Source organism: Molothrus aeneus, chromosome Z, assembly GCF_037042795.1.
Source record: "Molothrus aeneus isolate 106 chromosome Z, BPBGC_Maene_1.0, whole genome shotgun sequence".
NCBI classification, from domain to species: domain Eukaryota; kingdom Metazoa; phylum Chordata; class Aves; order Passeriformes; family Icteridae; genus Molothrus; species Molothrus aeneus.
The window spans coordinates 60,958,859-60,983,939 of NC_089680.1; the positions used below are offsets into that span (position 1 = coordinate 60,958,859).

Consider the following 25,081-nt stretch of genomic DNA (forward strand, 5'->3'; position numbering starts at 1 on the left):
TATAATATTTCATATAAAAAATGCAAAGGCTTTTTCCTCAGACACATGCATGGATTTTCTTACCTTTGGTTCCATTGAAATGAAGCTGTGGGTACCTCTACTTGAGAGAACTGACCTTTTAATTGTTTTACTATGGTAGAAGTGGTAGTAGTCCTTCAATGTTCCAATCTGTAAGAGCACAAAAGAAAAAAAAAGGAGTGGAAGACTTAATTTAATGAAACTGGTTTCCTGTTTTTCATTTTGGAAAGTCTATAAATTATGCAATTTCCTCTGAGCTGAAATGTTACTTGAACCCACTGATCATCTTTCAAAAGAAGGACATATGATATGAAGTAGATGAAGTATCCTTGAGGCAGTAACTGCATAACCAAAGATTATAACTGAGCTGCTTAGTCTGGCTATATCTACCTTTTTAATGTTTAATTTATATGCAGTACTTCAGGTAATTCTATATCAATCTATATCCAAACTTGTCCTAAAACAGCAAGTATAAAAATCATTAATTTTTTTTTTTCATTTAGTTTGCTTAAGGAAATGTACTGTAAAACACACTAGACTTGGTTACTTATATAATTAAACTATAAAAAAGACATTCACAGCATTGGACTATACAACAGGAATAGTTTCCATGTTCTATCAAATGAGAGCAAAAAGTACAAGAAAGAAAGATGGAAATGGTAACTTCATAGGATAATATGCAAATTTCAAATGGTGCCATAAAAATGCTTCTTGCTCATTCCTTCAGTACACAATAGAAATATAAATGGTGAAGTGACATGGCCTTCACAATTTGAAAAATAAATCTTCTTTTCCAGAGTCATCAATATGTCTGCTTTCATTTTTCATTTTTAACTTGAAACTTCAGTTTCACTCACCTACAAATATACAGTCTCCTCGTCTTTGGGAGAATGCCCCTCCGGCTCATTTGGAATTTTACCTACTAGCACACTGCAAATCTTGTAAGATACTTCATAATTTAGTTTCAAGTTCCTCAATGATGAGCAAAAAAAGTTTTTTCTCATTTCAAGTTAAAACTCAAAGTGACCTCATGAAACAGGCTTGGCTTTCCAAATAGAGCTAAATGATATCACCAAAGAGGATGGAGCAACACTTGAAAACTTTCACCTTAAAAAACCCCTCAGATTTCTTAATTTGCATCTATAAGAATACACACACAGGAAACTTGAGAGCTCAGCACTAAAGACTTGAAGAGAACTGGAAGTAAGTCACTCACAAATTCCAAGAATATTTAGAACATTAGAAAACAAAAGTCTTGGGAAAATTTGAAAGTAGACTACAAATAAAAGACTGATATTGATAGAAAAAAGCAAAAAATTTAAATTAATTCACTTAACAGGGAAAACTGGATCTAGGATATCAACACTGGTCTGTGTAGGTAGTCCATCAATATCTTTATTTTGGAAGAGTAACTTATGTCTAGTGTAACAAAAATACCAAAACATTCCGTTAAAACAATTTAGTTTATCATAAATTAAATAGGAATAGGTTTGTCTAAGACTAATGAGTATATCAGTAGTAGAGTAATTTTCATGCTGCCTTCTCTCTGAAAGGCAATTCCAGCTGAACTGGCACACCTCCACAACACAAGTGAGCTCAGTTGTAGCGAACTGGGTTACATCTGGCTGGTGGCCAGTCAACAGTCCTATTCCTATTCCTAGTCCTAGGACCAGCTCTGTTCAATATATTTAACAACAATCTGGATATAGGATTTAAATGCTCCATTAGCATGTTTGCTGATGATACCAAACTGGGAGCTGCTGTTGATCCTCTTGAGAGACTAAAGGCCTGGCAGATGCATCTGGATAGATCAGAGCTATGATTAATGGGATGAAATTTAAAGCTAAAATGCTGGATTCTGCACTGGGGATTAAGTAACCAGGACAAGCGTAAAATGGAAGTGAAGTGGCCGGAGCACAGCCCTGCAGACAGCAACCTGTGGGTGCCAGCTGACATGAAGCTAAGTGTGAGTCAGCCATGTATGTGGGCAACCATGAGGCCAAACTGCATCCTGGAGTACCTCAAATACTGCATAACCAGCCAGAGAAAGGAGGTGGTTATCTCATCATACTCAGCTTTGGTAAGCCTCATTTAGAGTACTCACTGCAGGTCTGGACCCCACAATTTAAGAAGGATGTAAAAGTCCTTGAATGCATCCAGAGGAGGCCAACAAAGCTGGCGAATAGCATGGAAGGCATAGCTTGTGAAGTGGGGCTGAGCACTTTGACTTGGAGAATAGGTGTAACCTCATTGCTCTCTACGGCTTCCTGAGGAGGGGACAAGGAGATGAAGCTGTTGATCTCTTCCCACTAGGATTCAGGGATGTGTCAGAATGGTTCAGAATGGCATCAAAGGAGGTTCACACTGAACTTTCTTTACCAAGAGGATAGTCAAACAGGCTTTTTGGGGAGGCTGTGAATGCCCCAAGCCTCTCAGTATTTATGAGGCATTTGGACAATGCCCTTAATAATGTGCTGGAACTGTTGGTCAGCCCTGAATTTGTCAACTAGATGAGCACTGTAGATCCCTTCCAATTCTATTCTATTCTATTCTATTCTATTCTATTCTATTCTATTCTATTCTATTCTATTCTATTCTATTCTATTCTATTCTATTCTATTCTAGTCTATTCTAGTCTATTCTAGTCTGTTCTACTCTGTTCTACTCTGTTCTACTCCATTACTTTAGACTGCAGCAACTAAAGTTTATTCTGATTTTAAAAGCCTGTAGCACAGTCCAGTAGCATCATGGTACTGTTGCACTCTTTCTACATCTCTATTATTTATAACAATCACTGAAATTTGGTGCCAAGCTTAGTGCAAGTGCAAGTGATGGCATGCTTCCCTGAGACAGAGGGATGTAATCAGTTACTTTCTGGATGTTTCCTGGACTTATCATTAGTCTCAAATAAGATTGAAGTGCTAGTGCTAGCTAAGATTGAAGTGATGCTAGTCTTGCTTTGTAAGTCTTCAGAGACCTGTAAAGTGCATACTCACCCCACCAGTAACGTATAAAGGTAACTGAACTTTTCTAGACCTTGCTGCCTTCAGAGTGCATTAGAAACCCACTACTTTGTCTGTGTGTCTACGAAGGCACACGTTACTGAACAGACTCAGCTCAGACAGGCAACTGGATTTTACAACTTCACAGAACTGTTTAAACAGAAAGGCCATATTACAACAAAAATAAGCATCCATCCTGTTTTCTGCTACAAGGTCTCAATATCATCCAGCCCTCAGTGTTTTGTCTTGCACTAGTTTAAGGTGTTTATTTATTAATTACTTACTGAAAATTAACTCTAGCTCACCACTCTGAGGGCATCCAAACCAGTAAATTTAGGAGATTACCTAAATTTATTTAACTGTACTCCTGGAGGTTCTACAGTTTAGCAGAACTAGCCATTCATGGAACATACTGCAGGCATCTGCATGCTTCCATCCCAAGGGGGACAGCATGAGGCTTTGTAATCCTTGTTCAGATCTACTCCCTCTGAGAACTTGGGCTGAGAAGAGAGAATTAAGGCCTTGGAATTATGTATGATAATTGCAATGCAATGTCTTCCAAACACCATTGGTTTTCTGATAATAATAGTGATCATTTAAAATTGTGAGATCTACAGCTTTAGTTCACAATTTACAAGGAATTAAAACAAACCCAAATCTTTTAAGTGTAATTAAATTCATAATCACTAAGTGCCAGTGCCTTTCACAGCAAAGTAAAACCAGCATTACTAAAAGCATTTTTGCCTTCTCTTACCTTAATGGGAATTTACTTAGACCTTCCAATTCCTTGGACCACTAGGAAGAAGAATTAAACCATGTAATTACAGCACAATAAAACTTCTCACTGTGTATGTTCTTGTTAAATTGTTTTTTATACTTTTAACTCCCAGGTCCTAGAGGCATTCTCAGAGAAAAGCAGTCTGAACACAGAAACATCAGAGCTAACTACTTTACTACTGCTACAGACTGCTGGCAGTTTCACTGATATATCCTTGAGAAATCCTAATACTCTCCTTTTTTTTACACAGAGGCATGATTTCTTTAAAAAATAAATAGGGAAATATTGCCTGGCCAAAGGAAAAAGAATGGACAGTGGGTGTAAAGAAGTCCTAATATCTGTAGAAGTAGTCTTTGTAGATAAACATTTTCAACAGACCTATACGTACACTTTAGTTGTACTATGTTTATAGGACAACTAAACATACTATACTATGTTTATTCATATTATATGGCCACCAAACTGATCTATCTGACTAAGCTCTGAAACTAAACTGACTGAAACTTCTATGTAGCTGAACAAGAGTAGGGAAGTCATTCCAGCTACTGGGCAAAAACCTAAGAGATGCTTCTTACCCAGTAAACAATTTTTTTTTTTTAAGAGGCAAATCTTCTAAACATCTAGGTGCAAAGTGCTCTTCTCCCAGAGGGCTGAGTAGTAAACAAAATGCTACTGATTTAGTGAACTGGATGACATATTGTCAGATTCCCTGTTTCTCCTGGACTTTAATGAATTTGCTCCTAAATGGATTTGGAAAGGAAGACAGATCAGGTACAGATATAATTCTGAACTCAGTAAGATACTAAAAGAGCCAAAGAAGCACACATCAGCTACCCCTGTGCAGAGAATATAAATCATTATAAATAGGCACAGGATCATATTTCACAGGGAGATGAAGGTATGACACTTCCCATTTTATAGAACTGCAAAAAATTTCCAAAGTTTTTAAGTCCTTGGCAGAAGAAAATATCAAAAACAGAGAGATGAAGAAATTTTATGAAGTTTACCCTTATTTCATTTTAACAAAATCATTTCAACTCTATTTCATACTTTTACACTTTTTTTTGATTGAAGCATTTTCATTTGTCTCCAAAATATAATTTCTGGTGTACTCTGTATAATGTGATAACATTTAAAACATTTTCATAGTGTCCCAGTTAAAGAGAAAAGGGGGTGGAGTTTTTAGCATTGTTTATTTGATACCACCCACATCATGCTTGGGGGGCAGAGCTTTGGCAGGAAAAAGCCAGGGCCAGAAACTGGGAATTTACCACTCTTGCCTTGGTCACAAAAGCAGAGTGGACTATGCTCTTAATCCATGGTGGACTTGGTCTCTTCTGCTGCCCACCTGTTTTCTTCCCTCCTCCCATTTTTCCTCTGTAGCTCTACTATGGGAGTTGCAGCGTTGAGGTGGACAGCTCCAGGCAGCAGAGTTGGAGGTGGCAGTTCAAGCAAGTGCAGAGGACTGAGCTTAGCCAGCAGCTGCACAATTCCTTTTCCAGATGAACTAGCTTCCAGGTTTTGTTTTGTCCCTGCTTTTCACTCTTTTTGGGCTGGGTGGAAGGGTGGGAGAGAACACTATGCTGTGGAAGCTCTCCTCACCATATTGCCTTTGTTTGGAGATCACACCTAGTGGTATCTTTGAGAAGTGTTTTTCTTTGTTCCTGGTGGTGAATGTTCTTTTGTGGGTAATCCCCCTTCTTTTTGAATAGTTTTTACTATTGATACTGCTGTGGTTATTGTGATTTTAGTAAATTGTTATTTTCATCACATAATCTCTCCTTATTGTCCCTCCATTACCAGAAGGGGTGGGCGCAAGTGGCATATTTGGAGTTTAGTTCCCTGTTGGTAAAACCAGCACACAAAGAATAACAGATGACAGAATGGCCTGGAAGACACCAAGCTGAGTGGTGCAGCTGACACAGCAGACAAATGTGCTACCATTAAGAGGGACCAAGACAAGCTTGAAAAGTGAGCCCATAGGGATCTTATGAGGTCTAACAAGACTAGGCAAAAAATGCACTTCAAATGTAAATCTGAAATCTCACAAGGAGAGTTCATAGCCCTTAATTTTGACCCCTGTTGGCTCGTTGTCATTATCATGTAAAGGTGTTCAATGATACTGCAGAAAACTGCCACTCCCTTTCCTTCTTGAATCACTCCAGACAAGCAAGTCTTAAGCATCTTAAAACCAGTATTCTGGTTCAGCATTTAGAGGCAAAAAAGCTCTGCAGAAGCTGCTAGCTGTTCACTGACCCACCCAAATTAAAGCACCCATACCTGGTAAGGTCATGTTCATTCCAGACCTGTAACCTAAACTCAACTTATATTGCAAGAAATAGAACAGTGTAGTGGAGGTTTTGGGGGGACTAGGATAGGGTTTTTTCACTGTAAGATACTACAGTAGTGACCACACTTTCTCAGTCTCCAGCTGTTTTCTCCAAAACCCCACTGTTGGGTCAGCCCCGACAGATCTCCAGCACACTGAGGCTGGAAGACCGATCACCATAAGAACAGCAGCAGAGCTGCTCAGAAATCTGAGCTGCAGACTGAGATGAGGGCTCTGTCTCTCCCAAACATAATATGAAATTTAAAGGTTTTTTTATTGGTTATCTAACAGAAATTCAACTGCCCATATTGTGGAGATATCTCTGTATGATAGAGGCAGAAACCTTGCTCTCAAGGTTCATATCTGCTTCTCCCATATTCCCTTTTCTTCAGGTTTGTTTTAAATGGACATGATGTCTGCAAAGTGTTGCTGCTCCTAAATAGTGAAACTCTGAACAAGTCGGGCTTGGTCTTACATACACCCCTTCTTCCTGAATAATTTTTTGAGTCTCTTAGATGGAAAAAAGGCTATACTCTAAGCAGGACTTCTAGCCCAGTTTATTGAATCTTCAGTCTGGAGGACAGGACAGTTCAAATGGAAAAATTAAGATTCCCTTTTGAACCACCTGCGTATGAAAAATAAAGAAAACTGTAAAAGAGTGAAGTTAAAAAAAACCCACATGGCTATTTCAGCAGAAACATCACAATACCACAGAAGTAAATCACACTGCCTCTCTTCAACCTGGTGGGAACACAACACTTTACCATTTAACTACTGGCATTTCTTCTCATTCAAATGAATGAGTTGGTTTCATTCAAGTTCAAATGGAGAGGAAAGCACATCACCTTACTGAATTAAAATACACCATTTTAGCCTTATTTTGTATTTTTCATTTATGTTTCAGTTAATTGAATGGAGAAATGTTGTCTGGGCACTTGCCTGGAACTAGTTTGGCTTTTCAAATAGCTAATGCCGAAAATTAGTAGCAGCCATTAAAATAAAGTAGCTCAGCCTTATGTTCTTCAAGATATTGTCACTGCTGTTGCTTACATGTTGCTGTATTTTAAGAATAAAGTAACACATTAATTCTTTCAATTGAAAAATAAACTCCAGCCTTTTAATTTTCATATTTGTTAGTAGGATAAAACACATCGATATTCTGAGGTAGGTTATAATTTTTGATATCATTCTAATTCAGTATCAAAGTTAGGATTTTTTACAGTTATGGTATTGTAACTGTAGTAACATAACAGTTATGCCCAAAAATTGTTACTGTAAGACTCCACAAGGCAGGTATGCTGTGTGTGTGCCTGGAAACGCTGTCATGGGCATTTTTTAAATCCTCTCTCAGGGGCAATTTCCGGTTCTTTGCCGCATGGTATATGCTTTGTGGGCTGTTTGGTCTTTGCTCAGGCAAAGGTTTTGTCTTCCTTTTTTGGATTCTCTTTTAATTTTGGGGGGGGTTTGCACATCTTGGAGAGGCTGCATTTGGTGGCTTTGAGCTGCCTTTGGTCAAGTCCCACAGGTGTCTGCTGGTCAAGCCAGCTCAAGTCATTGGCTTCCTGCTCCAGAGGGAAAGATGTGGTTGTCTGGAGCACGCCTATGGAGGTGTGACATCACCTTCACCTTGCCCTCCAGCCAAGACGTGGCCATCTCCAGCTGGATACATCTTGTGAAAGGGCATTTCCAGCACTGGGACCTCTCTTTGTTCACTGGGGGTTGTGAGATTTATCAGTTTGCTGTCAAAAAGTTACTTACTTTTTTTTCCCTTGCCTGTTGGCATTCTGTTACTAAACAGGTTTGGGGCATTTTTTCACTTCTATCAACTCATATCTTGTTCCTTACTGGTGGAAAGGGATTGGTTGGAATCAAGGGGTATGTTACTCATTTTAGAGTGCCCATTGTCTCAAACCAAGATAGTTGATCTATTTGATTTGGGATTACCTCTATAAAAATAGTTTTTCTCATCATTTTACTTTTCCAGGTTTTCTACTGCATTACAGAATATAACTTAAGCACATTTATAGTCTCAATTCTAAAATATAATTTAATTTAAACTAAAAGCTACATTTAAATGTGGAATTCTAAATTCCTAGATAGATTTATTCTAAACTATTTTTAAAAATCAAAGTTCTATTTTTCCATATAGAGAATTGCTGTACAAAAAATGTATTATAAAATAGATTTAGCATCATAAACTGAATTATGTTTCTTTTGAGACTCCTAACTGATCCATAACTTTTAAAAGTTGAGGTGAATTGGAAAAAGCTTCCTACATCACACTTTCTGAATAAAGGTTACTTTGTACAGTTGTATTTTAAAACAAATATTGTCAAATGAAACTCTGCTTTTTGAAATTACAGTACTTTAGTGCTCTCTTGGTAACTTTATTTAGCACTTGGAATTACTTGGAAAAATAAAGAGAAAAAAACCTAACAACCAAATAGCAATATAAAGTGTTTTATATAATTTAAAAAACCCAGAAAGTTTCTAACACAAACAAGTTTTAGTACAAATCAGCAGGTAAGATTAATTTAGGTATTAGAAAGAATAAATTCAAACTGTATCATAGCCTTAATTCTAATACATGCTAGATCACACTAAAATTTATTAATTGCAGGAGGAAGAATCCTTCCAAACAGGACTGTAGCAACTTTTTTTAGATTATGTTTGTGTAAATCCTGTTGTTATTGAAATTATGAACTCTGCCTTACTGAGTTCTGAAAAGTGGGAGAGGTTAACTGATTTTTTTAAAATAAATTAATGCTTTGATCACATTTAATTAAAATGGTGCTACTTCTAAAAGTGCAGGTAAAAAAGCAAAATTGAAGCCAAATCACAAAAAGAGAAATCCCAAAGACACCCATCAGGTAAATAAAGCCAAAGAAAAGCTGCCTGAATAAAGACACTGTGAAAATGATGTTTGAGTCCTACGTGGATGAGCAGCAAAGCCTTCCATGCTGCAGGTAACAGGAGCCCTCAGTAAATACATATTCTTTGCAAAAGTTATGACACAAGTAGAGCTTGAGCTTGACCCCTACCTTTCTCTGTTGTAGCTTCAGCTCTGAGAAAAACATGCATCAGTCTTTATGGGAGGACAATATCTGAGCTGTGCTGTGTGTTGGTACCCTTTGAACACTTCCCTATAGATGAGGGCATACAGATATGCCCTCAGAGATGTTAAGAATGAATAAAAAGAGAGAAGCTGAAGATATATTGGGCACTGTGTTGATTGTTCAAGCATTAGACTGAAAAAAATGTCCCTACAGTACTTGTAAAATTTCTTTGAAGGTTGGTAAGGGTTTCAGCCACCCCTTCTCTAGGACTGATAAACAGGTTGTGACTATTAGAATGATGTTCAAAAAATAGCTAAAAATTAATGAACACAGGTCCTTTATTATTGGACAGACAGTGGTAGAGGGGTTTTTATGAATTGTAGACTCCAACAGATATATGAGCCTAAAACATCTGGGGGGAGATGGTGAAGAAAGCCATTTCCACATTTGTCATGTGAAATGTTAAAAGTCAAGTACAGTAATTACAGGCATTAATAACTGCAACTGTGAGCTTTGCCTCATGAGCACTGCAGGAACTGGGAAGCTCTCATCCCAGTCAAATACAGTAATGCAATGTTACACAGCAAACCTGTGACCATGGGCTTGCAGTTCCAGACAACATAACATTTTTCATTAAAATGCTCAAAAGAAATAAATTATTTCCTTCATTCTCATTCATCTTTTCTATAATTTCTTTTCAACACAAAAACCAATGTAATATAAACTGGTAGTTTATGACCCTTTTTGTGAACCCCAGTGAGTCACCACCTTGTTTCTACAAGTAAAAAGGAGTGAAACAAACCTTATTTTTATTATGCTGAACAAACAAAAGTAACCTCTGCAGTATTTAAAGCAACTTCAATGCAATCATCATGCATTTGAAAGTTCAAGACATAACAAACATATTAACATATTTTTTATCTGCAAAGAAGCTGTTAGGCAATATGGTCATGTTTGTTTCAGTACCTCAGTCATCATTTTGATGAAGCCATCAAAAAGGAAACAAATACCTTTAACCTTTAATTTTGAGGAGTCAACTAAACTGCCACTGCCTTCTGAAATCTTTTTTTTCCCTTTCCTAACTCAATAATCTGTAATTTAAAATGTCTAAATTATATACTGCATTAACTGAAGTGAGCTTTGCCTCTATTTTATTGACTTCCAATCCTATTTTATATTGCATCACAAAACAAATGTAAAATGAGGATGCATACTCATGCAGTGACATGAATGTTTGTTGGAGTAACAAATAGAACTGCCGTATACCATACATTACTAGCTATGTGTTTGTTTCTTCACCTCTGCTGTCATACATGTAATTATAATAAAGCATAAGAATGAGGCTTGACAAAGTTCTGACCAGGCTACTTCATTCATGAGAACAGCATAAGGGTTAGTTAACAGGTTTTATTTTTTTAACTACTGCAAGAAAATTGTCACAACAAACAATGTGCATATTCATTTCCTTTTAAATCTTGATTCTGAAATATTTCATAGGCATCATCCCTGTCCTGAAACTTGTAAACATCTACTCAGTCCCATGGGATCAAGTACCTTCTCACTTACAAAACTGCAAGTCAAAAATAACTGTTGAAACTAATGAATTTCAAAGGTAGAAATCAAGAGCAGTCTAACCTAATGGAGTTACTTGCATGAGTAAAAGATTTAAGAACCAGGCAGTTCTTCTACAACAGTAGAAATACTGTTATATCTGCATCCAGTTATTTAAAAATCAATATAAAACTCCTAAGCACATTAATAGCAAGGGAATTTATACCATTCAAAATGACTAATGTGGTGACTTACACTAGTCATACTGTTTACAGCAAACATTTATATTGCCAGCAATAAACCTTTTCATGCTGTACTTTGTCTTACAAACCTGAATTCAGCTCTTACTGGTCATAGGAAGTACAATGTTTTCATTGAACTGATTTTCTCATGAGACTTGATTTAAGCAATTTCCTCTTCTATTACCGATATAATTTACCAAAGAGTTATAAAGAAGTGACTCATGGGAATATCTAAGACTGAGTTAAGTTCATCTATGTGGGGTGTGTAGGCAGTAAATCCAACTCTCTTATACAGTTAACCTAGATCACACTTCCTCAGCTTTGTACTCCAGCAAAATCTGGTATCTTCCACTCTGTACAACATGTTTAACCAAATACAGAGAAGAATGCAACTGGTCCAGAACGCCAGGTTACTGACATATTCACCTATTTTACTTGATTATTGCTTATACTTTAAAAAGTTTACACTTTTTTTTTGTGTAAAAGTTAGGTTTGTCAGTATTCTTTATTTATGTCTCTGCATGTAAGCCCATTGACTTTGATAAGACAACTAGAAGAACACCTGTTCATGTAACAGTTTAATAGTAAGCAAACAAAAAATTCTCTTTGACAGCATCTAAAGATACACCAAAACAAAAAGCAAGTGAGTAAATGAGACCAAAAAATTTGTGCCATGTAGCATTCAAATATAGTACGAAATAAAACAGCTACATAATCATAAGTAACATTTAGTAAGGATTTGAGAAGTATTACAGAATACCGAGAAACTCTATTCTAGCATAGCATATGTCTAGCACAGACTTGCAATATTCCATGTAAAGTTGCTATTTGCAATCACAATAATAAAATAAACAGACAAAAAAAGTGATACAAAAAATGATATTAATTCAGATATACATGGCTCTCCTGCTGTACCATTTTTAAAAATGCTAGAAGATTCAATTAAGCTTTCACTGGATTCACTGGAATCTTTTATTGTATTTAATGGTAACTACACTTAAACCTTTTTTAACCTAGACCCCAGCAAGGCCCATATTTTTGATTGAGTGTAGTTAATCTCATTAAGCTAAGAACTAACTTAAGCTTCCAAATTACTTCACACTACAGAGACAAGCCAAAGAGATCTGATACTCGATTCATTACAAAACATCTAAATTTACTAAAAATAATGATAAAAAAGTTACAGCTCTCAGATCCTATCTATTTCACACATATTAAGTACATTCCTTGGTGATCTTCTCATTTGGAAAGCTGAATCTTACAACCTCAGGGTTGAGAGAATGCCTGAAAGTGTTTTTTCTTGGAGAAAGGATAAAAGTTTCTACTCTACATTTATTTAATACATTGATATTGATACCAAACTACTGAAATAGGAAAAAGATAGCTAAAATGACAACAATGCATTGGATAAAATGATATATTTTTCTTTATAAATGGATTTTCATTTCTATTTTGAAACGTTGTGTCCGAGTCCTACAAGACAAGAAACATCAGCATAACTACACAAATTTCAATCACCACTAGAACTGCTCACTGTGCAGTAATGTTTGTCAGATTAATATTTCTATTTTCCATGCAAGAAATGGAAATTGCTCAAATTTCACACAATTGGAATGGCAGTTATATACAAGAAAACTTCCAAAAGAGCAGTCTGTTGCAATGGTAGAACCATTTATTGATGCCAACAGAGTCCAGGGCCCTTTTGGGTCAGAGAATAGTTAACTCTAGTAGAAAACAAAGCTCTGCAACTCTGTTAATTCGAGAAGATGGTTTTATGATTTGCACTGATCTAAAACTGACTGTGGGTAGGGGTGTGTTGTTCACTGGCAATGGAAATCTAAACTACTCCAAGCTGAAGAAAACATTCAGCCTGATCAGACAGGCAGAAAGGAGTAATGACAGGATGTGGTGATGGGCACATGTCAGAAGTGTCAAAGCAATTCCAGATATTGTCATACATGTATCCTCCAGGGGTTAACTTTTATTTCAATTAGGTATGGCTAAAATCCTATTGATATTGTGCTTTCAATTCATGGAAAGCAAATTATTTTGTTTACAAAGGAGCAAGGAAGAAAACTGTACAGAATATCACAATTAATACTGCCATTCTAGCTAGGGCTGGAGCTCATGTTGTGTGGTGGTGACAGAATACATCTAGTCTGTCAACCTTACTGATTTAACTTGGGTACATGCAAAAACATTTTCAATGTTCTTACTAAGAGACTACTGAGTCTTTATTAAACTGCTACTTCATGAATACTTCATGGAGTATAATACTTTAAAAACAAAAGAAGTTAATCTGCTTTTACATACATCTACTCTGTATGTATCTGCATTAGTTTCACTCTACACCCCATTGGTAAAACTGCCAGTTGTGCAAGATGAGGCTTAGTTGCTCATGAAAAAACAGCTTATGCTGCAGCCCAATCCTGCAGGGAAGGGGTCTACTAATTTCCAAGAGGGGTAGGGGCACTTCCCCAGCTTAAAGCTGCTAATTTATGCTTGGATCATTGGAGCATAGCATATCCACAAAAGCATCCAATTTTTTTCAAACTTTACTGTTTGATTGATTTGTTTGCCTCTGTTCAGCTCAGCTCAGTTACTCAAGATACAATAGTTGACATTCTGCAGTTCACAACGTTGAAAGATTATGGGTGGAATAACTGAATAAAAACACTCAGTAAATTAAAGTTATTGAAAATCTCATTTTAACAGTTTTCACTTTTCAGAACAGCTGCGTAACAAATGTGATGTCAACTTTTAAAAGGAGATGTGAGATGAGGCTACAAGTCGCTACTAGAAAAATGAATAGAAACTAAGAAATAAGATAATTAAGGGACACTTGGGTAGAAAGTCACTGCTTTGGAAATAGTTAAACAGAAGAAAATTGTGCCCTACAAATTATTGCTGTTATTAAAAGAGGCCAAACATATAGATAGAGATGGGTGAATAGATACACTCTAGTTGAACTTCCAAAAGTCTTTGACAATGTCTTTTGTCCACAGGTTTTAAGAATTTAAGAACCCATTGCAAAAGGTCTTCGCAGAAGTAAGCAATCAAAAGAACAAAAAAAAAAAAAACCTGAAAGCAAAGCTTAGGAGAAATTAGTTAATTTTTTATTAAATAGCAATTAGCTTCTTGCAATGAGTGGAGGTTCCAGATGGAGTTCTGTTGTGTTCAATTGCAGAATCTCTTCTGGAAGCTACACTGTTTCATTACAAAAAATATGCATGGGAAAAAAGAGTGAGCAATGAGGTGTAGAAATCAGCCATGTCAGATGTAAAAACTGCAACAGCTGACTGTGCATGAACTCCAGAGAGACCCTGCAAAACTGAGTGACAACAATATCAAATGAAATCCGGTACAGACAAAAGTAGATTAACTTATGTACAAAACGAATGTCACACTAAAAAGAACTGTTCAGAGCTGCCCAGTACTGTACTATTAAAGAGTGACAATCTCAAGGTTATGGCAGACTAATCCACAGGAACTCAGCTCAGTAGAAGTCCCCACAGTAAATTACATACTAGACATTAGTTATCATATATGAAGGATAAAGCAGAGTACATGGCATTATGACAATAATGCAAGGTTTTCTCACACTAAATACTATGTAGCTCTAGTTCCCTCTGTTCAGAGGGAGATCTGAAAAAGTTTCCAAGTAGGAAAAGAAGAAAGGACAAAAATTTGGTAAACCAGAAGTTTTATGACGAATAACAAAAAGTAAACTAAGACCTTTCAGCCTAGATACAACATAATTTAGAGGAAAATATTCAAAGTCTAAAAAACCAAGTATGGTGTAAGAGTGGACAAAAATCATCTTTCACCACCTCTATCAGTAGCCATCTAACAAAGCTAGTAAGTAACAAGCAAAAGAGTAGTGTTAGCAAAGAGTTTGTTACAAGAGTAGCAAACTTTGAAAATCCTTGCCACAGAATATTGCGGATGCTAGAGGTTTCATTTCATTTCAAAGACTGAACAAGAATCTGGACACAGCAAACATTGCAGATTTCCAAGCATGCAGAAACAACATCCAGTTCAGGCAGACTCCTTATCTGAAAACAGCTGAAGGCAGTGTTAGGGAGAAGCACTGGATGCTTGTTTTGTTCTTCTTTGAACAGGACAGTAACATAAAACCGCTGCCCATGCCTATGGTAGTGGCATCTAGACAGATCTTCTATCAGCCTTCCATCCTTTTACGGCTATTTCAATAAGGGTGCTCAGGTGAACAAAATGTTATAGGATCTACTTCTCTATGCCCTAGATGTCATACTTTAACGGTGCAACACAGCATGCATTTTCTTTCCTGTCTGTTTTTAAGACATGTGTTTGTTCCACAAAGAAAGGCTCCTTAAAAGAAAAGGGAATATTCTCTGGGTTTGTCCAGAGGGGAAACTACTGACAGACAACACAGAGAATGGAAATTCAGTTCCCTTGAAATTGCAAAATATAGCTTAAAGACTAACTAGCAAATTAGATAAAAGAATGTAAAAGTAGGCATACAGGATGCTAAACATAGCTTGAACCAGTGGATAAAAAGATAATAAGGAACCTACTAGGATTTGTGGCAAAGTTACAAGAACCAACTGCACATGCCCTCAGAGAAGTTCCAGGCAAGGTTTACAATATTGGGGGCACTCAGTGAATACAACCACCAGAGACCCTTTTATTTAACACTCGAGGACCATCAAACAACTTCTAGTAAGGGGTGGAGGCCTGTAAATTGGTTCTAGGAGAAGCAAAGCATATGTATTAGCTAGGAAGTACATTCTAATGAATATGTATGATCATGATGGAATAAAGACCTTGTTGTCAAGTTTCACAACACACACTGAAATGGAGGAAAAATCCTCTGAAGGTGTCCAGCACTGTAATAAAGAATGCCTGCATTCTAACACTTCAAATTGTATTAGAAAGTTTATTTTCAAGCTGATTTCAGTATCACTACATGCTACCACTGATTAAACTATATATTTCTAAAAGGACAACTAGTTAACTAATTCTAATTGACTTTCAGAGACGCAGCACTATTCTGTAACACTACACTGCCTTCTAAGCACTCTTACACAAAACCTATTGGTTTTGTTCTAGTTTGAATAAAATATATAGCACACATTTTAGCTGTGACTTGCAGCATCTCTTAACTCCAATCTGACCCCAGAACACAAACCTAAGTGATGCCTGTTCCCTGCTGGCACAGAAACATCCTAAAAAGAAAAAAAAAACAAAAAGGAAAAAAAAAAGTAACTGGAGCAAAGATGGGCCTGATGGCTATCCCTTATTAAAAAGCATGCCATCCCCCTTGGGATCAGGTTTCTTCTCTTTGGAAGTCTGTGCATACATTTTTTTCTTTCTTTATTTGTTTAGAACTGTATATTTCCTCTTGCCTGATTACCATGCTTTTTATAATCTCACCTCCATTGTGCAACATCTTGTAATACACAGGAATGTCCACAACAAGCTGTTCTGGCAGGACTTCATTCTGTAGTTCTCATACTCTGCTGGACTTGCCAATATTTCATTCCAAACAGTTTTTCATTCTGGAAATATCAATCAAATTGAGCCCAGTATGTTGCCAAATAAACACTTACTGTCTTAAGGTATGTATCATTGGCAAGCGGGACTCTGTTTGATCGTATCTTTTCCTGTGTTTGGCAGGTGACAAAGAGTACCACATGATATGGTTGACATGTATTTCCCCACTTGCTGATTTCCCAATTGATTATTTGGAGGAGAAGAAAAAGGTATACTGGTCAATCACAGACCACAGAACATAGCTGTAAAACAAGAAAATAGGACACTGGAAATGTCTTACCTGACAATAAGCATTATTTATGGCAAAAGAGTACAAAGGAGTGGGGTGGTTGTATACAAGCAAGACATAATTTCTGGTCAAGGCAAACACATATCAATCAAATCACAGCAACTATGATGACTGTAGGAGTGGGAGGTCTATCTTCTCTCTCCTAATAGGAAACCAGAAGCTACAGAAGCAAAATAAAGGCTGACCCTGAAAATGTCACAGAGACAGATGAAGCACAAGAGCAGATATATAACACTGGCTGTGACTAAATTTAGTCTGTAAGTTGGGGGAAAAAGAAATCACTTTTACAACTGGCGTTAAAAATCTACTTATGAACACCTTAAGGTACATATCACTCATGATTCTGTCCAATCCAATATTCTTCAGATTTTTATATTTATTATATTATTTATGTTTATTTTGAGTAGATACTTCGCAAAATAAAAACTATATCTATCTTCAAGTACTACTTGAGTAATAGTACCAAATTCGTGAAGTAGGGCACAGAATTAAACTATGGAACAGTAGGTCAAAACTTCATAAGACTTATCTATTTATTACAGCAGGGCAGCAAACAATTACCAGCTAGAATTCCTCTTGAAATTGTTTTAGTCAATATTTCAACTAGTGACCTGAATACTAGCACAGAAAAGACACCTACTAAGATACATAAAGACTCAGAGATTATATGCTAGTATGTTGAGGGGCAGGAACAGAATTCAAAACAAACCGTAACACATCGTCTGGAAATGCAGTACAACATTTAGCAAAGGCATAAGCAAAGTACTACACCTAATAAATAGCAACCTACTGAATAAATTCAGATTGGAGAACAATGGGCTAGCACTTTGGCAGAATCAACCTGTGAACCATAGCAGATCACAGGCTGAACTCTGTCAAGAATGTCATATGGCTACAGGATAGACAAATGCCATAATGGGTTACATAAATAGGAGTGCTTTCCTGAGGACAGCTGAAGGAATCCTTATGCTGTACTCAGCTGTAATGCTCTGGCAGCTCCTCGCTCAATATGAGGATCATCTTAGAAAGACTAGAGTCAAACAGCATGACTGGTCAGTGAAAGGCCTCACTGACATAAAACAAAGGAAAGGACTGAACTTGGATGGAAAACATAAAAGTCTGGAAGAGGGAAATGCTACAACTTTTCTGATGTTGCTACTCTTTACATTCATAGAGAAACAAGAAACACCAGCTTTGCATTCCAGAAAGACTAATACAGTTTTGACTTCACCAGGGCAAAGAGTATAAGAGACCACTAAAACCACTAGCTTCATTGATACTGTGGAACTTCCTTACTGAAGACCTTCAAAAACAGGTTACATATCTGCCAGGAAACATGTGGGCATAGCTGGTTTTCCTTAAAGGCACTACAGTAGACAAACCGATCTACAGTGATTTCCCTCTCGCCCTTCACTTCTACAGCTTTAGCCATTGTCAGTCAGAGGTTGTCATACCAGACATGACTGCTGTCATACCAGAGGTATCATGAACCATGGATTTACATCAATACATTTTACAGATTTCTTCCAGTTCTTCCATTTAACTCATTTAAGTCTGGTCCACTCCTGCACTTTGATTGAGAAAGTTTGCACAAACATTGTCATTTGTAAATTGGCTTGCAACTACTTGTTATTATTAAAAATATAATTTAGTTTGTGCTTGCCTAAGGGCTTTAAATAAAAAAAAATCATCGCATAATTTGTAGTTTGACCACTATACTGTTACACAAGATTATCATCTTCCCTCATTTTATAACAACACACAAATGCTACTAGATTGCATGCATGATCAGAAAGCATTCCTTTTCTTCACCCACCTCCTAATGAAAAGCTCACATTTACTAGAACTACGAGCTGGTCTCTCTCCCTCCTCCCTCCCATTTTTAACTGCAGAAATGAGAAAACTACCACTAAATATGAAGAAATAGCCATGGTATACCCTTTGTAGACTACAATGTGTTCAGGTGTACTGGTTCTGTGGCATTATGAGCATTTGCAAAAAAATTTTTTCCAAACTTACATTTTCCAAATAGTTATCTCCCGGTGATTATTCTGTACTACCCCTTAATGCACTTTTTTCCTCCTATGTATAAGAGAAAATTCTGTTTTCCTTGGTATATTTTTACATATCTGTAGATGCAGATATGTAAAAATATCTGCATATGCATATAACTTAGAGTACACCTAGCTTCAATTCTTTTAATACCATTGTCCTGATACTTGTATCCTTAGTACTCAGGACTTCATTAAACTTATTAAATTTTAGTAAGGCATACTCTGTTGCAATACTGTGAGCATACAGGCTCTTAAGAGGTATGATTCTTCTATTATCTATCTATATTATGAGATACTTGAATTTTACACAAAGGCCTATCATCTTGCTTTTTTGAGTCATCCTTGTAAAGTGGTGGAGACTTTTGGTAGCAAACTCCTTCCTTTGCTGAAGACAACCACCTTAGTTTAGGCTTTTTATCTCAAATTAAGTTCCTTTTTTCCTTAACTGCTTCCTTGTCTTGCAATTTGAACTACTTAGTTTGCAAAATTTACTTCTGCCTTCCATCAGGAGTAGATTTGGAAAATGAAAAACAGCCATTCCTCCCATTCTTTCTATCAATTGACCATGTTACACAACATCTTCTCTGTGACACCCAAAAGAATGTCAGGTTTGAAATGAACAGGTTTGAAATATTATTTAATAAACTTTTGTGTGATCTGCTGGCTTCAAACAATACTCCCAGTTATAACAAACAGACAAACAAACCCACCACAAAACACTTACCAGCAAGTGATATCAGCATTTACATTATTTAGAAAGCCAGATCTATTTATCTTACTGTGATTCCTGAGACACAGCTCAAGCTGAGTACACTTACGTGCCTTTTGGCTAATAGTGTCTATTCCTTGTATGAAGAAAATTATAGGGATCGGGTGGACAGTCACTTGCATAGAGCAGGGAATAGGCTACTCAATTCTGGAAGAGATCAAAAAGGTAAAATTCCTGGACGAATACCATCAAGAGAAAAAAGATGTGATGTGGGAAAGTACTCACCCATCCTCAGCTCATACCTAGAATTAAGAAAGAAGAAAGGAAGAACAGGATCTGAAGTTTACTATTGCAGCATTTCTCTCCCTTGTTGCAACCACAGATATCTTTATCTCTTCCATTCTTCCATCACCTTTGGGGTACCAACTGTTTCTCTTTCCTGTGCTCCTCAACCTTAACGGAAAATCCACTGCCTGAACAAGAAACTCCTGGCACCTGATGACAGCAAATAGCCACAATATTTAAACCAACTGTACAAAATGCTACACAGACAGTATGTTTAACCCTTGACAGCTGCCAACAATGAAAGAAATGTTCCTGAATGTCAGTGACAGATACTTTGCCCCAAGGTAAGGTCTGCTTTGTGTAGCTACTGCAAAATAGAAAACAAGCCAGCAAAGAGGTGCTGGGGATGCACTATAGCCCAAATTGCTCCATCCAGCGTGGAACTTAGAACAACTCCCTGGCTGCTTTATGTTAGTCTATCTTATCACAGCCCCAGAGGGCTCACAAGTCCAGACCACTGGACTTAGAAGACCTGTGCAAAAAGAACTATGCAACACTTCTTCATGCTAGAGAAACTACTAATTGCACTTCAAGGGTAAGTCAGAAAAACCTACATTGGAAAAGGGGGAAAGAAGTCAACTGTATGCATTTAAGTCCTGATATTACATGTTTGTATAATTTTAAAGTCCAGTAAAACACAGAAGACATATCTCTCATTGATAATACAGGAAATACAAGATAAACAAGAAGTATGTCAGAGCAATTTGTAGGAAACAGGAAACAGAACATGTAGCCTGGAAAAACATAGAGTTAAAGAGGAGTCTTTCTCTGTTGTGCTGTGTTCCCTAAAAATTAATGGAAAATTCCTCTATTCAATGAATAGAGAAGCTAAAGCTTTGAGTTTTTATAGTAAGACACGAAGACTACAGAAGTCTGAGAGCAACAAAAGTTTACCAGAAACTGTGAGAGAAAGAGTTCTCAATTGCTCACCAGCACATCATCTCAAGGCCTCTTTTAACAGCCCCTTCTGCCATCTATTTCTGATTGACTTGTCCAGTCATTTAGCAAGCCATTGCAGGTTTGCTATGGCAATGAAAATTACTGAAGAGGTATTTCAAGACTCAACTGGATATTCTCCAAATCACACCAGCATCAAAAAACAGTAAGTTAAATTCCTCCCGTCACCAGGAATGCACTAAATAACAAAATCTGGGAGAAGGGATGTTAGCCAGTATTTACAATTCAGAGCCTTCCTGGGTCTACCATCTTGTCTCCACTGATCAACTTTATGCACCTTTCAATGCCATTTTTCCACAAACACAAAATTAACAGAATAGTCAGTGGAAACAGGCCCCCTGGAACCCCTCTTTCCCCCTGTTTCCTGCAGCTCTAATAATGCAATTTGCTGTTGTCAGAACGCTCCTGGTTTGCAACTTTCATTTTTGTACAGTTTCACTACTTCTTATCTTGAATATTTTAAATAGGTTATTTTTCTGGATAATTTGTAAGTTGGTCCTTTGGACCAGCTGCAGTGGAATTTTCATTTAGCTTTTTGCGCTTTCTTTTTAAAGATGAGCTCATAAATTTAATGCAACCAAAACATTATGCCTATTGTGTAACTCTATGAGAAAATTCTGCTTAGTGGTGTCTCTTGTTTTCAGAGCATATTCACCTAAGAAAATATCTTTCAACATCTCACACAAAATAATTTTTTTAATTGCTATTGCAATTGTCACTCAGTAATAACCAGAAGATTATGCCCCGTTCTTATCTTCTTTTGCACTTCCTGTGTTGTATGAAATATTTTCCTGCTTTTCCAAATCTATGAAAAAAGCTCACTATGGGCAAGTCCACCTCTTCTGTCCAAACTGTTCCTGATTCTCATTCTCCAAAAGTTAATACCTTACTCCATTTACCCGTCTTTACCTAGACAACAGTCTAATCTTTTTTCATCCGTATACCTAATAAAATATTCTCCAGCTTTCAATAACTTATAGTTTCTATTTTCTCTCATTCTCATCTGTATATCTAATCTATATTATCCATAGTTGTATATTTCATATCTGTATATAGATACTTTCTGTATATAGATACTTACTGACACATAAGAAACAACAGAGGCTTACTACATTCTTTCCTTAATTCAAGATGGGGCTTACATATGCAAAGTACAAAAAGGCAGGCACTGAGCTGACCAGCCAGCCTGACAAAAGAAAAAATGGGGAAAGGCGCATCCTGCAGCTGACACTAATTAGCTGTTGCTAATTTTGGCACTATAAGAGCCCAGATAGGAATCTTGAGCATAAAACGTGTTAGATTAAAAAGAAAACTGATGCAAAAAGTTTTGATTCCTAAACTTTAGTTCCAAAGTAGTACTTCAATTTTGACATGCAATCTTCCTCCCAGATTTTAGTGCCTCCAGCTGGAAGTAGTACTGCCTGCCTGCTTAAGTGCTCCACGAGAGAAGTTGATACTCAGTTTTTCTAAGCAACTGCATCCTTACACATCATGTTTTGTGCTACCCCAGTGACATTTTCCAGCTTTTCTCATGTAAATTATTTATCTTAATTGACCACACAGCTGTCTTATTCAGGCTTGCAATGAGTGGGAACATTGAGATGTACTTTAAACTTTTGATTCAATGATGTAGTAAGTGGGAACCCTTTTTAAAACACAATAATAATCAGGTCTTACTTTGATTTGGTTGATATGAAACGCCTGGAGTGTAAACACAGCTGCGTTTTTGTAAATCTCATGTACAAAATGAAGCCTTCTGTACCTGTAAATGTTCATTTCTAACCTTTCAATTCATGTAGAATAAACTACTGTCTACAAAGAATGTACTTGGATGTTTGCACCCAAGCATGCAACAGGACTGTTTATTTTGTAGGCACTCGCCTTGTAAACCCGACATATGCAACTTGGGTTTTGAGAATAACTACGAGGAAAGCCTAGAACGCTGAGTATAAACTCCTTAAGAAGCAGTGATGTTAGGACATCTCAAAGATAACTGTGCCTAATTGTAGAAGAGGGGCATTTTTCAGTGTGATGGGATCCAGTAAGAACCAGGTGTTTGCTAACTTGCAGTTTCTGAACCTGATTGTATCCAAGAATTTTCTGACGTGGTGATATCTGGACCGAGCCAAGCCCAGGTGTGGCCTCGGCGCCACCAGTGAGCTCTCCTTCCCCACGAAACGCCGCGGGCAGCCGCCCGCCTGGCAGCCGCTCCGGGACACCCTGCCACCGCCTCCTTCCGCACGCCCCGCCAGCGCGGGGGTCGGGACGCCCTCCGCGCCCAGCCGGCGGCCGCGGCTGCCACGTCCTGGCTGCCGGCGAGACCGGCGCTCGCAGCAGGACGAGCTCGTCCTGTACCAGCACTTTTCAACTCGGAAAGGGAACACCGGAGGCTGTCCGCCGCGAAGCGCAAAGTTCAGCCGCAGCGAGGCGGCGCGCAGAGCCGCGGCGGGACGCCCCCCGGCGATGCCCTCCCCCTCCCGCCCTGCGGGCGGCTCCCTGGCCCGCGCCCCGTTTCACACCTGGCTTCGAAGGGGACGGCCACGACCCCAAGCTCTCCGGCATACCTGTCCCCGCGCATCACCTCCCGGGGCCCGCGACGGGAAGCCGGGGCGGCTCCGCTGACCGCCCCGCGGCGGCGGCGGGGCCTGCGGCGGGGCCGCGCTCGGGCAGCGGCCGCGGGGCCGCCCGTCCCTTGCCCTCGTCGTTGTCCCTGCCCCGGCGGCGCAGGTCGGCCGCAGCGGCGGTGCCCGCTAGGAAGTAGTTGTGACTAGCGTTACCTGTCCTATATTGACGTATCCGTATTTGCTCGCTATCCTGTTGGCCTCCGGGAGCCCCCCGGTTATCCGCACAGCCCAGTGGTTGGTGTAGAGGCGCGTCCTGCAGGCGGGCAGCAGGAACCCCAGCACCAGGGTGAGCCGGCAGAGAAGGTCCCCGCCGCCTCCGCCTCCCCAGCAACAGCGGCGCTTCCAGCCCATCTTCTCCTCTGCACGCAACCCCCACAAAACTTCTCCTTCCTTCTTCCGAGGCCCTTGTCCTCCCCTCCGGGCCGCTCCGGCGGTACGTCCTCCGAAGTTAGCCCGAGGAAGAAACTAGGAAGAGCTTGGAGTAGTGCATTGAACCACACGGGGGTTAAATGATGAGGGGCTGGGAATAGTGGTTCTGATCAGTGATTGCTGCTGTGCCCTCTTCCCGCCGCTCTGCCGGGATTAAGTAACTTGCTTGTGAGAGCTTCTCTCACTGTTCCTGAGCGCCAGCTTCCCCCTCTATCCCTAGCTACATGGGAAGTCGTCTCTCCGCGGGGAGGAGGGGTCCTTATCCCTCTCTCTACGTTTCCCTCCTCTCTGACTTCCTTCCCCCTGCCAGCGGTCTTCTGCCTCCTCTCCCGCGTCTGGCTTTTCTTCGCCTCTACTCGCTCCCTCTCTCCGGAATCCGGGAGCAGCGCGGCTGCGGCGGCAGGCGATGTGTGAGTGTTGGCAGCTCGGAGCCTCAGTGCACTCCGACTCGGCCACCTCCCTCTCCCCTCCCTCCTCCTTCTCCTCCGCCTCCTCTCCCCGCCCTCGCTCCCGCAGCGCCGAAGGCCAGGGGAAATGGCAGCCGAGTCGGCGCCGGGTTGCCTTGCTCTCCGCGCTCCTGGGCCCCGGGCTACTGCTGGTCTCGTCAGCTGCCGCCCCCGAGCGCTGTCTCTGTCCCCCCGCCGGGCCCGGAGGCCGCCGCCCCGCCGGCGGGGCTGCAGCAGGAGCGGCGAGGTGCGAGGCCTGCGGCAAGGCCTCGTGTTCGGCACCGGCGGCGGCCTCCTGGCCCTGCGCCCGGGGGGCGCCCCGGGCGAGGAGGGGCCAGGGGAGAGCCCCAGCTGTTCGGGGCTCTACTCGCTCCCTCACTGTGAGGGTAGACCGGGTCTGTCCTGGCCTGCCGTCCCAGGAGAAACTGCTCGGCTACCAGGCAGGACAGGAACAGCCCCACAGCTGCCTCTCCGGCAGCCACTGTATGCCCGTTTGCTGGCTGCGCTTCACATACATCGTCCTTTAATGCAACCCGTCAGTCCGTGGTCGCCACCTTCAAAAAAGGAAACTGGGTGGCTGCTGCTTTGGCAGAGGATTGGTGTTGCAGACCCAGTCAGAGAAGATAAAGCTCCCACTGCTCCCTCATCCATGTTCCTGTGCAGCATTGGCCCAGATCTCCTACCTGCTTCCATAAGCAGAGCACCTCTGGGCCTAGA

General features: G+C 39.5%; 1 protein-coding gene across 2 annotated transcripts in view; it reads right to left on the reverse strand.

Annotated features, from left to right (window-relative positions):
• Positions 1–24,308, reverse strand: part of PCSK5 (proprotein convertase subtilisin/kexin type 5) — a 227,494-nt gene extending 203,186 nt beyond the window's left edge. For both annotated transcript variants that reach the window (XM_066568788.1, XM_066568789.1), the window contains exons 1-2: positions 23,643–24,308; positions 64–168 (exon numbers count right to left, since the gene is read on the reverse strand). In XM_066568788.1, coding sequence (XP_066424885.1) covers positions 64–168; positions 23,643–23,840 — 303 coding nt within the window. In that variant the 5' untranslated portion in view covers positions 23,841–24,308. The remainder of the gene's footprint in view (positions 1–63; positions 169–23,642) is intronic.
• Positions 24,309–25,081: the final 773 nt, after the last annotated feature.